The 13,164-nt window shown below is 39.4% G+C and overlaps 1 protein-coding gene across 1 annotated transcript in view; it reads right to left on the reverse strand.

The window, feature by feature from the left end:
• Positions 1-12,405, reverse strand: part of LOC136750281 (protein piccolo) — a 97,963-nt gene extending 85,558 nt beyond the window's left edge. The window contains exons 1-3 of the mRNA XM_066705222.1: positions 12,004-12,405; positions 8,469-9,667; positions 4,799-6,154 (exon numbers count right to left, since the gene is read on the reverse strand). Of these exons, the coding sequence (XP_066561319.1) occupies positions 4,799-6,154; positions 8,469-9,667; positions 12,004-12,205 (2,757 nt within the window). The 5' untranslated portion in view covers positions 12,206-12,405. The remainder of the gene's footprint in view (positions 1-4,798; positions 6,155-8,468; positions 9,668-12,003) is intronic.
• Between the last annotated feature and the right edge of the window lie 759 nt (positions 12,406-13,164).

Here is a 13,164-nt window from a genome sequence, read left to right on the forward strand (position 1 = left end):
AACACAATAATGGCAGTTCCCTACATTTGAAATTATATGTCATGTGTCTGATTTACTGAGTGAACAAACTTTGTATACCTGGATTTTGACTAGGCCAATCCAAAACATACATTTTCTTGTTCTTCAACCATTCTGAAGTAGACTTGCTTCTGTGTTTCGGATCATTGTCCATGACCCAGCTGTGATTCAGCTTCAGCTCAGGGACAGATTTCCTGACATTCTCCAGTACAATTCTCTGTTACAGAGCAGAATTCATGGTTCCTCCAATGATAGCAATGCATCCAGGTCCTGATGCAGCAAAGCATCCCCAAACCATGACACTACCACCTTTGTATCAAATGCTCTTTTTTGCCACTTACAGGACCACGACCAACACAGCCAGATCTCTGTGGATCAGGACCACGACCAACACAGCCAGATCTCTGTGGATCAGGACCACGACCAACACAGCCAGATCTCTGTGGATCAGGACCACGGACAGCACTGTGGGGGAAACAAACTCACAGTACAGCAGCACAGCCACACCTGCCCTGGGTAAAGAATCACCCAGACACAGAACATGTGCAGCTGCCCTGTGATTTCTCTTTGTCCTAGAAGTTGGTGGTGGATGCAAAGATAAGGAGGGCAGGTAGAGGAGCGACCACAGGAGAAGGAGAGGAACAAACTGATTGGATTGATTACTGGACAATGAAATGGACTGGCTGAGGACCGTGAACTTGGATTATTTTGGATACCTACAACCCTGGTAAAGACCCCTGGAAAAATGCATTGACCTTGAGACTTTAAGTAATCTTAGTTTGAAATAGACGGTTTGAAATCCTGGAGTCAGATTATTGTATTTATTTTCCCATACTTATTAATAGTATTGTGCCTTTTGTGTTACATAATATAATTCTGAAATGGACAAGCAGAAGGTAAAAAAAAAAAAATAGGTTATTCTGATCTGGTGGGAGCTGTGCACTGATACCCTGCACCATTATCATCCAGCTCTTGATTAAAGTGCTGCTCTTCTGATCAACAATAACAAAACCACACATTTAGCTGTCCCAGATACCAAAGACTAGAATGCAAATAACATAATGGCAATACCTGTATAATTATATATTTTAAATTCTATGTGTGGTTTGAGAAAACCACGATTTTGGATTATGGCAGAAGTATTAAAACTATGAACACAGATACCAAAATGCAGCATAGTCAGAAGTATGTATCTGTTTATGCATATTTGGACTCGACACACCAGTTACAGACTCTCCTAAATCAGATTAAGTGAAGCTCTTCTTAGTTCACATTTTAAATTCATACCAGCAAAGTACTTTCATATCTCTCTCTGACTACTAAGTGGAAATAAGACAAATGTTTCTTCCACTTGTTCTTCATTTTCTCACAGCAGAAATGTTTTACTTTGTGATTTTTTTTCTTGTTTTTTTAAAGGTGGGGATAAAACCTAGAAGCCATTGAATTGATTATTAATCAAACTAAGTAAACTAAGTAAGTAAACTACTTTGGCATGGGGACTGTGTGCACATTCTATGAGAGGGACTTAACTCACAAGTCTGTTTTGCGTTTTAGCAAAAGGTAACTGGTAAAGGACATAGTGGCTCATTTTCTACTTCAGATAAGAGTTGCTTTGTAACTGAATTCTCTGCAGTGACAGCAAAGTCTATTACATGCTAAGGTCAGAAGTATACTCAAAAATATGCTGTCGTCCATGAAAATATGTATTTACTGCAAATCAAAAGGAATAGTTGTAAACACTGCACAGGAGGCAATAGAAACAATGGCATAAAAAAGTATAATAACATTTTATGATAAAGCTTTCTTAAAGTATCAGATGTCAAACTAAATTGTAGTCACTGACAATCCTTTATTTCTTATTAATTTATGTAGTATGAAATAGTTGGGGAAATAATGTAATTTGTACATACATATTTAATGTGATAAAAACACAAACTAGGCACAGCAACCTAAACCAGCTAATTATAGAAATCAGTCTCTTCTTTGATGTGAAACATCCTTAGATCCTTCCAGTCTAGAACAAGTGCCTCTAATTTGGTGGCTGCGTGTTGTTGTCCTCCAATGAAAGCTGCAACAAATGTTTGTAATGCCATAATCTGACTACAGTACAACAGGATAGGATAGACACACGATGCCTCTAGGGTTCCTTATCACCTTGTTAAGCTGGAAATAAACACACGAGCGTTGCATTATGGAGTCAAGTGCCAGGTTTTATTCTTGAAGACTGTGAAGATTAAGGGGCTGGTTAAACTGATTCCAGCATAATGCATTCATTAAAAATGGCCTTTTGCAGGTACATCCAGTCAAATGCACTGAAAATGGAAAATGAATTCCTAAAATCAGCCGGAAGCCTCTTGAATGTTTCTTTGAAGCTGGGAATTAAAGCTATTTATAAAGCAAATTTATAAAGCAATGGCTAACAGGAACCTAAGAAAACATTTAATATTCAACTCATCTATAAAAATCTGACACTAGAAACAACAAAACAACATGAAGGAATTTGAAGTAAGGAAGGAAGTTTCAAAAGACTATTCCAGGTGGTTTCAGTGACTTAGTCTTGGTCTCCTCTACCTAAAATAAGATTGGGTTATCCAAGACTGGTGCTAACCTGGGTCTGATCTAGTTAGGAGAGGCACAGTGGACACTAGTACAAACACTGTGTTCAATAGATTATATATAAAGAGATGGATTCATTATCTAACCTTTGAATGTTTGAGATAGGTATGTTACACATACTTGATTGCTGTTTGGGTGAAAACTATTTTGATGTGCTACATATCCTTTCTGCTTTATTGAGCACCTCTATTTTTTTTTTAGAAAGATAATAATACTGTCTAGCAAATGGATAGATGGAATTGATGTTCAGAAGAGAACAGTATTCTGATATTAAATGAAAGCTTGATTAAAATACCATCTTCTTTCAAACCTGTAGCCTACTCTTTAGCTCATGGTGTGTTAATCATCATAATGCTGATCTTGTAGCTTGATGGAAAACATTTCTGGTCCATTAATCAACACAAAACAATGAATATGCCGCCTTATTATTTATATGAATATCTCCTGGATTTAATATTTAGCTAAATTATAATGTTCTGCAATTGACCTTTAATGGTAGCTCAATTAAACCAAAAGTATTTTTCTTTCATTAATAATGTATGTGTTTTCGTGTGTTTGTTCTAGAAGACAATTTAATGCCAGCTGTTTTTTACCTCAGATTCTCACATGAAACTCCTATGCTGTGTAGTCAATTTGGCTTAAACACTGAAGCTAAAATATAATTATTGAGTATCTATAGTTTGTAATGAAGCATAGCAAGTGCAGAAAAAAATCTATGTTTAACTGGAGTGCAGAGCACAATCAACAGATATAGAAAAACTGGTAGATGTGGAAACAAACGCTGCCTGGGTGGAAACAAGAAAACAATTAATCAAAATGGATAGCGAGAGCAAAAGACATATACGGACAGACATATTTTCAACAAAAAAATTATATAAATATAAATATTACTTTTTCCATCAGGAATAAAGACCTAGGTTAAATTAACCCTTACAAAGATAGCTGAGAATGAAAGTCTAACTGAAAATGAAGAGGAAAGGCCAATGCTAGAATATGATGTAGCTGCCTGCAGGTATATTCACACCACAAACAGGCACCTTCAAGGTAAAAATAATTCCAGACACATGTACACCAAATTGGTTTTCTCAGACATTGAGAAATCCACATATACAAGTAGAGCAAAACTACCTTGGGGAGACTGCTTTCTCTGATACGCTTTTATTTTTTAGGTGGGGGTTAAACACAAATTCTTGCGCTTCTCGGGAAATGCTTTACGGCAATATTGCAAGAGTCTATCATTTGTCTCTCATGCTCTGATCCCATTTCCTTATCACCCATGTATGAACTGCCAGTCCATCAGCGGAATTGCAACCAATCCATCCAACTTCACATTAAAATTGCATACCTCTTAGCCCAATCCCTTCCAAATAAGCACACATCAGAGAGAGAAAAAAAGGAATACATCAACAGGCCTGATATGTCACAAAAAAGATGCCTAGAATAATCCCCAGGTATCCCATATATAGCCTAGGTATGAAGTGGTGTGAATTGCATTTTAACAAAATGTGCAACATTGCCCAAAGTGCCAAACTGTAATGTAATTTTTTTCTCAGCTCAATAAAGACTCAATTAAGTATACCAATTTTACATAATAATCTATAAAACAAACGCTGATTATATAACGGCACAGACAATGTAATTTTGTATTTATATTTTGATGCACAATATGTAGCTCTATATATAATTTACATAACATGTATATAATAAAATAAAAAGCTTATTCAGTCTCAATTATGTATTGTTATATGCTTTAGAGTCGAAGTTGTCACAGTTCATACTTTACAAAAGAAGACACCACTCAAACAAGCATCCAGAAATGTCAAGAGAAGCCATTGTTGGTGTCCTTTAAATCAAAATAGGTCTATAGTCCCAGACTGATGATAATAATCATTAAAAAAACAAAAACATATTAAATGATTTATTTGTAAAATCCTGACAAAAAGCCTAGGAGTACATACAGATTTATTCAAGGATGTATTAGTGTTGTATATTTATAAATAAATCACAGTTTTTTGTCACCTTTTGGCCCATTTTATTTCCTGGCTTGTTTATTTACTATTTATTTAGTATTGTTAATGAATCCCCAGTTTCGATTCAACATTTCAATACATTAAAATCTATTTATATATCCCAAAATGTGCATGGAAAAATAAGATGCTCTTACCTCTGTGAGATGGGGCATCGGATTAAATCCACATAGATTGCATACGGTATTCTTGCATTCTGTACAGGTGTTATAGTTAGGCAGATCCTTAGAACCAATGTTGAGCTCGACCTTGCAGAGTGGACAGTTGGACCGTGTGGATTTTGGAGGTACGGGGGCTGTTGTTGCCGGGGCGGTGCTTGCTACAGCTCCCTTTGGCACCTCCGCTTGTGGTTTACTCTCTGTGACAGGGATGGGCTTCTTCTCCTGAGCGGGAGGAAGGGCTTTCCCTGTTGGGGGTTGCTCTGGTTTCTGTGCCACTTGGGGTTTGGTCTCCTTCTTCGCAGGAGTCACTTTGGGCGAGGACTGGGCTGAAGCAGGCTGCTTGGCGTTGGTCTGCGCAGGAGCTGGCTGGGCGGGAGCCGGGTGGGCAGAGGCCAGCTGGGCAGGAGCGGGCTGATCTGTTGGTTGCACAGCTGTACTGATCAAGTTTGATGCCTGACTGAAAAAGGAAGATCCAAATCCAAACAGCTTCCCGGTGACAGTTTCTTGGGGAGTAGTAGGTTGAGGCTTGGGTGTCTCGGCCAATCCCCCGATGTTTAAGCTGAAGCGCCTTCCTTGCTCTTGAGGTTTGGGAGGCGGCTGACTTGGTTGAGTCTGTGCAGGCTGTGCAGATTTGGCAGAAGGTGGTCCTGGGGAACCTTTTGGCATTGGCAGTTCTGACTTCACTGGCTCCTGTAATGGACGGCTAGTTTTGGGATCAATTTTCGGTGGAGCGCTTTTCGGCTGTTGCATCGGTGGCTGTTTCGCCGGCTCGCCTGCTTTCTGACCTTTGGCTTCCCCGTGTGTCTCTGTGGGTTTGGTAGTGGGTTTTTGTTGAGGCTGCAGTTTCGGATCAGCTGGAGGAACCTGCGGTGGTGGCTTTGCAAGATCTTGAGGATATGCACCAGGCTTTTGCTGCACAGGGGTTCCTTGGGGGCCTTGTGTAGCTTGCTTTACTCCAGGTGCTGGAGAGGAAGGCTGATCTGGGGCTTTCTGTGCCCCTGGCGGTTTCTGCTGTATCGGTTTGTGCTGATCAGGCACTGGAGTCGATGGCTTCTGTACTGCTGGTTGCTGTGCCGCGGAGGCGGCAGCAGGCTTTACGGGCTGGGTCTCCGGCTGCTTGGCTACAGGGGTGGCTTTCTTAATTTCGGGGGTTTTGCTTGGTTCAATCTTTTGAGGCTGGGGTGCTGGCGATGCCTGTTTGGCTCGCTGAGGGGAACCAGGGGCGGATGGCTGTTTGGGATGCTGTTGCTGAGGCTTTGCCATCGGGGGTGCAGACACATCCATCCCCAGTGCTCTCTGCATCTGACAGTTGAGACAGAGCCACTCCTTGACCTGAAACAATTTTCCACAGTGTTAAAAGCCAATAAAAACATAAAATGCTGACTATAGTCCCTTTCCTTCAGATCTGTTAATATTTAACTGAATGTTTAGACAAACAAGCAAATCTAACAGGGGTAATGACATAATGTTTTCCTTCCCTGCTATAATAAAGATATTGTGATAGATTCTGTCCTAGCTTCACAATTAAATTTGTACGGATTATGCATTGATGACTTCATTATATTTGCACTAACTGGAAAACAGGAAAGGAGTGTATTTTTCTATACGTTATTTAACCAGTAAATTGTATTGTATTGTAAAAAATCTGGTATTTTATTCAAAATGTTCCTCTTTGCATAATCTTTTCATTCTGTTTCTGTGGAGGGTTACACATGATGTCTATTGATTTGTTTTCCCATTTCCCCAACCTCATTTAATAGCTCTCACAAAAGGATCAGCAGCATTTCATGCTTAGTTGCCACCAAGACATTACTGATGTACTGTACAGGAGATGGCTGTGGTTACCAAGGCTACACAGCCCTACTAAGGAGGCAACTGCTTAAAATGGACATCTATATACATTCTTATCACTATTTTCCATACTGTAACATTAAACATATTGGATTTTGCTTTGAAAATGTATCGAACATTTAGTTATGATTTCCCAGGCTTACTGCAATTGAACATACTAAATAGAGTGATTATTACTATTATAATTATGTTGAAGATGATTTTAGATTCAAGCTACTGATAATCATATATATATATATATATATATATATATATATATATATCCCAATTAGGCTTGCAGCAATTATGACAGATATTGTATATATACCAATACAATACTATGAACAAAATATGTGATATCATAATAATACATATTTATTTTCATAAAATAACATGTTTGGTGTATCATTAAAAAACACAGAGTATGAGATTTTACGCTTAACATTTTTACAGATTCACAATGGCAAATTTAACCAAGGTAAACATTTCTTATTTCTACTCTGCACCAATATAAATGAATGACAAGCCTTTGTGGGTGTTTTCACACTTTACACATACTGTGTGGAGCTGAGTCTTAACATGCACATTTCGAGCTCCTTCTGTGATGTGAGAATACTGTGGTTTCCGGTCCTATGCTAGGCAAATATTGGATTGCTGATACATATACACGTTAGACCCTGTCTGTGATATACTTTAGTAAAATGGGCAATTTCATAAATGGGGTATAAGAGAAAGAGAGAGAGAGAGTTCATATAAAGGTTGTGCATATCATATGCATTGAAATGTGTTCCTTACATAATCTCTGTATAGATTTACACATCATGAGAGTCCAAAGCAAAATAAGTGATCAGGTTTCTTGTGCTACTCATGTTTAGCACTAATGCGTTAACTAATTATTATGCAACACCTTCAAGTTCTGTGTGGGTGCAGTGAAAAATGGTGACCCACATAATGCAGAGAGCTCTTCAGCAGCAGGCTGCTATGTGGGAACTATGTGTTATATTAAATTTTATCCCACATGACAGCCCCCTAGCTGTTTTGATATGGGATGTATACCCAGCTGTGTCTAATGTCTTTCCTGCGTATTCAATGTTGGATGAAAGCAACATATTACTGCTACATAACATACCAAAAATACTTATTGTTGATTTAAAATCACAAACAAAGTCTACATTTTAAACCCATTCCGGATACAGATTGTGCTATTAATGTGACAAAGAAATCTGAACACAATACAGAAGTCCTTTAATTTAATGTTGGTGTCAGCAGGCAAATTAAAAGTGTATAAATATTTATTTGTGTTCTAATAAATACAAAAAGCTGTAGCTTAAGATAAAAGGAGTTGGCAGTAGTGGGGGACAACGACATTCAATTCAGATAATAGAATGGATCTAAAATACTAAAATACAGGTATGTATGGACCTACTTTACCCACACAATTCTTCAATTGATTTGGCATTCTCCATCAGGAATGCTGAGCTAATCCATTTAGTTTATTTCCAAATACATTGGAATTCTTAATGGATAAAGGACACATAGTTTAGCAGATAGTGAGACTATGTTTTTTTGGCAATGTAAAAATAAGCATATAGATACTTAAAAAAGATCTACATTGAGCACTTTCCTTATGTAATAAAATACTAAAAGTAGAACATTCTTAAAAGCACTTGACTTTAAATACATATTTTCCTTGAATGTTTTTCATATCTTAGGAGCCAAAGACTGTTAATCGATGATCGATATATATATATAATCACGAATGTAAATACATATAAATATGTACAAATATACTCATATATACATTGTTTCTGCTCACCTCCGTCATGTGAGGATTGGGGTTGAATCCACACAGGCTGCACACCACCGTCTGACACTGTGTGCAGGTGTTATAATTAGCCTTGTCTGGTGTGTGAAGAAGTAGTTCAGTGGTTTTACAGAGAGGACAAAGAGATTTCTTCTCAGCAGGAGCAGCACTGGGGCCCGTACCTGCTGAACCAGAAAGGCCGCCTTGCCGAGAATGAGCCTTTCCAGAACCTGGCTGCTCTGCAGGATGTTTAGCAGCCCCTTGCATCTGGGCAGGCCCTGGTTGGTGAGTCCCAGGCTTCGCAGGTCCTGGTTGCTGAGGCCCTGGTTGTTGAGGCCCGGACTTCACAGGCCCATGTTGTTGTTGTGGCCCGGGCTTCACAGGCCCTTGTTGTTGTTGTGGCCCAGACCTGGCCGGCCCATGCTGTGGAGCTCCAGAGGCAGGCGGAGCTTGTTGTTGAGTCCCAGGCTTGGCAGTTCCTTGTTGCTCAGGCCTAGATTTCCCAGGAGCCTGTTGCTGAGGCATGGGGGTGGCATGCTGTGGTCCTCCCCTAGGCTGGCCTTGCTGTTGTATGCCAGGCATGGGGGAGCCTTGTTGCTGGGGGACTGAGGGAGGAGGGCCCTGCTGTTGTGTTCCAGCTCTAGGAGGCCCTTGCTGCTGAGGCCCAAGTTTTCCAGTCACTTGTTGTTGTGGTTGTTGTTGTTGTTGGAGGGGACCTTTTTGTTGAGATGGAGGTTTGCCTGGCCCTTGATGCTGGGGCCCAGGTGGGGGTTGGGCTTGTGTTTGCATTCCTGGCTTTGGAGGCCCTTGCTGTTGTGTTCCATGCTTAGCAGGCCCTGGTTTAGGGGAACCCTGCTGCTGCTGTCCTGGCCTTGGTCCTTGTTGCTGAGGAGCTTTAGCAGGCCCCGGCTGTGGTCCAGGTGATTTAGGCGGTTGTTGCTGGGGACCTTTTTGCTTCTTGGCAGCTTCATCTGAATCTGAATCCCCAAAGAGGCTGAATTTATTGACAACAGAGGACATTGCACTGAGGGGGTTGCCCTCGCTAAGGAAACTGGGCATCATGGCTGCTTTCTGTTCTTCTCTGGCCTCAGGCCTTGATCGAGACTCTAAAAGACTGATTGAAGAGGGGCTCCTTCCGGGTGGGATTTTTTCAGTTTTGAAGACATCAACTGTCTGGCTTTTACTGATACCAGAAGGCCCCTGGGTTGGGGGTTTTCCTGGCTGTCTGGGCTGATGGTGTGCATCTAACTCTGGTTGCCTGAGGGAAGGAAACAAATATATTATTTATTTTCAATATTCATAAAAACAAATAAGTGTTTATCATATATAGGTATGGTAGTACAGCATCGGGGTTATTTCTCGTATTGTTTTTCATGTCATGTGATTTGAATTAGTCTCAAGGATGTCTTGTTTCTTCCAAACCAAATAAGTGCTCCATGCAACTTCAAAAAATATGTCCTTTATGTCAGTCTGCTCATTTTCAGACACTGTTGAGGTATCGCTTGGCTGAAGGAAAACATCATACAACTACTAGAGTCATTAATGCCTAAACAAAATCATATTCTAATGACTATCTTATTCTGAATTATAGTATATTTATAAGCTGTAAACACACCAAAATTCACCCAAGGTGCAAGCATCCCTTTTTTTTTTTTTTTTTTTCCCTGCTGGTGGTTGTTATAATCAGTAACACACCTTTAGTAATCCTACCGGACAAAACTGTTATTTTTTCTACCACATAACTGTTAAATATCTGCATTATTATGTTCTGCAAAAACAATAATAAAATATAAAGGCATTACTCATTTATTAATTTATTTGTTTTAGTTAAGCAAACATTTAAAACATGTATTGTTGAATTTTCAAAGAATAATATTATCAGAAATTAATATTCTTTTAGTATTCTTCACATCCTCTTACACCTATATACTACCACACTGGAGCAATTCAAGGGTTTAAAAATAGCATGTTTTTCATGTACCCAAACTGTTTGAATAAGGTGAAAACATGTATTTTCTTTCTATGATTAGTCTCTTTTCAGATGGCATGTAACTATAGACAAATAAACCAATTGTTACGCTATATCACCACATTGCACAATTACACAAAAAGAAAACAGCTCAGTTAACGAATAATCCAAACAAATCTAATTAAAGTAGAGGAAATGAAACAAACAAACAAACAAAAAAACTAAAAAGTTATGGAATAACATGTTCTCTCTCTCACACACACATACACAGACCCTGCCATCTGTTTCATAGTCTGCTTCAGCACCTTGGACAGAGGCTTCAATTCAGAAAACTGCTATTGATCAGTGTTATACACTTCCTCGGGCTAGACAAGACGCTCAATGTCTTCCATTCTGAGAGTAATACAATATGTACATTCCAAGGCTAGAGGAATAATTAGACATAATATCCTTTTATTTGTTCTGCCCATCTGTTGAAATATCCATCTATCTATCCACCCCTATCTGCCTTACACAAAATTAGCATATCATTTGGAACAGTTAAACCAGCACTTATTGTAAGAACACCAATTCTATGAATATATACCTTCTGCATTTTATGAGAAGAAAACACATGTTATTCCTTTATGTTATACTAGTATATGAATAGAATTTACTGTATTGTATTAATCTCCTCCCTTGTTGTTTTCTGACCACACAGACAGGAAAATGGTTCAAATTGAATCCAATCTGTCAGAGTTTAAGTAGGTTTTGCTGACACTCATTTATGCCATACCCAATCACAAACATAAACCAGTAAACACAAGCATTGTCATTTACATTCTTCAATGCTTAAGGAAATAATTACAATACAATAAGAAGTGTTCAAGTGAATGTATTTTAATGCTATATCTATTCTAAATACATCGTTACTTTGAAGATGTTTCTTGAAAATGTTGAGAAAAACAGAAACGTCTTGCCTCAGCTCTGCCTACAGTTTGTCTTACAACATTAGAACAATATATATGTGCGTGATACACACACACACACACACACACATACACAACACACACACACACACACACACACAACACACACACACACATACACAAACAACACACACACACACACACACACACACACACACACACACACACACAACACACACACACAAATACAATCTCATACGATACGTACAACCATTAAGGATGCAAATACCACGTATGACTGTTAATACAATATTCCGAAGAATAAAAATAGAACAGACGACGTATGCCATTTTCCACTGCATGAAACACCAGTACCATCACCATCAGTAATAATAATGATGATGTATTATTATTATTACTATTGTTATTATCAATACAGCCACACGACAACGGTATTATGCTACAGCAGTCACTTCCTTTTCATTGAAAAAAACAGAGGCACAATCTACAACATGAATGGGTGTGAACGTATATTTTCTTCCGTGCTTTCTCACCAGACTCATGCCAACCTGCAACGCACTACAGCCGAGCTCTCTACGCGCGGAACAGCGGCGGTAAGCAGCGGCTGCCAAGAACAATGTAATAATATCGTGCCTTTGTAAGGGAGGATCCTTGGCATTTCCAGGCGGCATCCCTTGCGCCCTTGACATTACGGCTGCGATCTGTTTCCTCTCCTCCTCGCTCAGCTGGCTCAGATCCGCCTCCATTCCTGCGGGGATCTGGATAAAGCCCCCCTTTCCATCTCCCGCAACCCCTTCTGGTAATCCGGAGAGCCCCCCTTCCCCGCCCTCCAGGCTAGCTTCGTTGCCCATGATCGGTTCTCGCTCTTATGTACCTCTATTTCTATGAATGGACTGGTCTTTTCTGTTCCCCGAGATCTAAAACCCCGTTATAGTTCCACTTCTCCACTTGTTTATGACTCAAAGCACTCCTCCATCTTTGATCAGTCCTTCCCTATGTGTCTATGTTGATTTCTCACATCCCTTCTGCTCTGGACGGAGGTTACCGAGCTCTGAATGCAATCCTCTTCCCCTCTCCCCTCAACGCGCATGTGCCACTTCTGACAGGTGATCAGCACACATCACTGCGCTGAAATTGAATTTAAAGGGACAAAGCGATTTCTGTGTGACAGGAACATACACAATGCTCCCCCCAAAATACAAATGAAATAAATCATAAAGAAAAGATTAACGGCTCTGGGTAGACGTTGTTTTTTTATTGATCTCTATCTCTGACCTATAGTGTATCGTATATATATATCATTTTTTTTGTCTGTACTGAATTTCACTGAAAAACAATTCATATTATTAAAAATATATATATTTTACAAAACTCTACACTACCAAAAAGAACTAGCATGCTCTCCAACGTAGAATAGCATAAGAATACAGGCCTAAAGTGATAGTGTACTGTATATACTGGTCTGATTACAGATGGGAGAGACACTGTCACTGAGTCCGTTTGACTTTGAATGGGATCAAACTTTTGCAGTCAAGCTCTACTTACGTTTGCATGTGCTCATTTGCAGCACTTTTTTTGCGTGAATCTAATATAATGTAACATTTTCTTCTGTTGGCTGATGTTTTGTGCTCTGAGCTGCCAAATGTTATTGGGTAGAACTAGGTTTGCCTGTAGCTGTGAAGTCCATTGCTGAGCCAGTCAAAAGGTGGACTTATTTACTCAGGATGGTTGTTGTATCTTCACTAAGGCTTAATTATGTAATTCTGCTTTTTCTATACTTCCTTTTTTCCCCGACCAGCTTCCTGCTACA

This window comes from Amia ocellicauda, chromosome 5, assembly GCF_036373705.1.
Source record: "Amia ocellicauda isolate fAmiCal2 chromosome 5, fAmiCal2.hap1, whole genome shotgun sequence".
Lineage (NCBI taxonomy): Eukaryota > Metazoa > Chordata > Actinopteri > Amiiformes > Amiidae > Amia > Amia ocellicauda.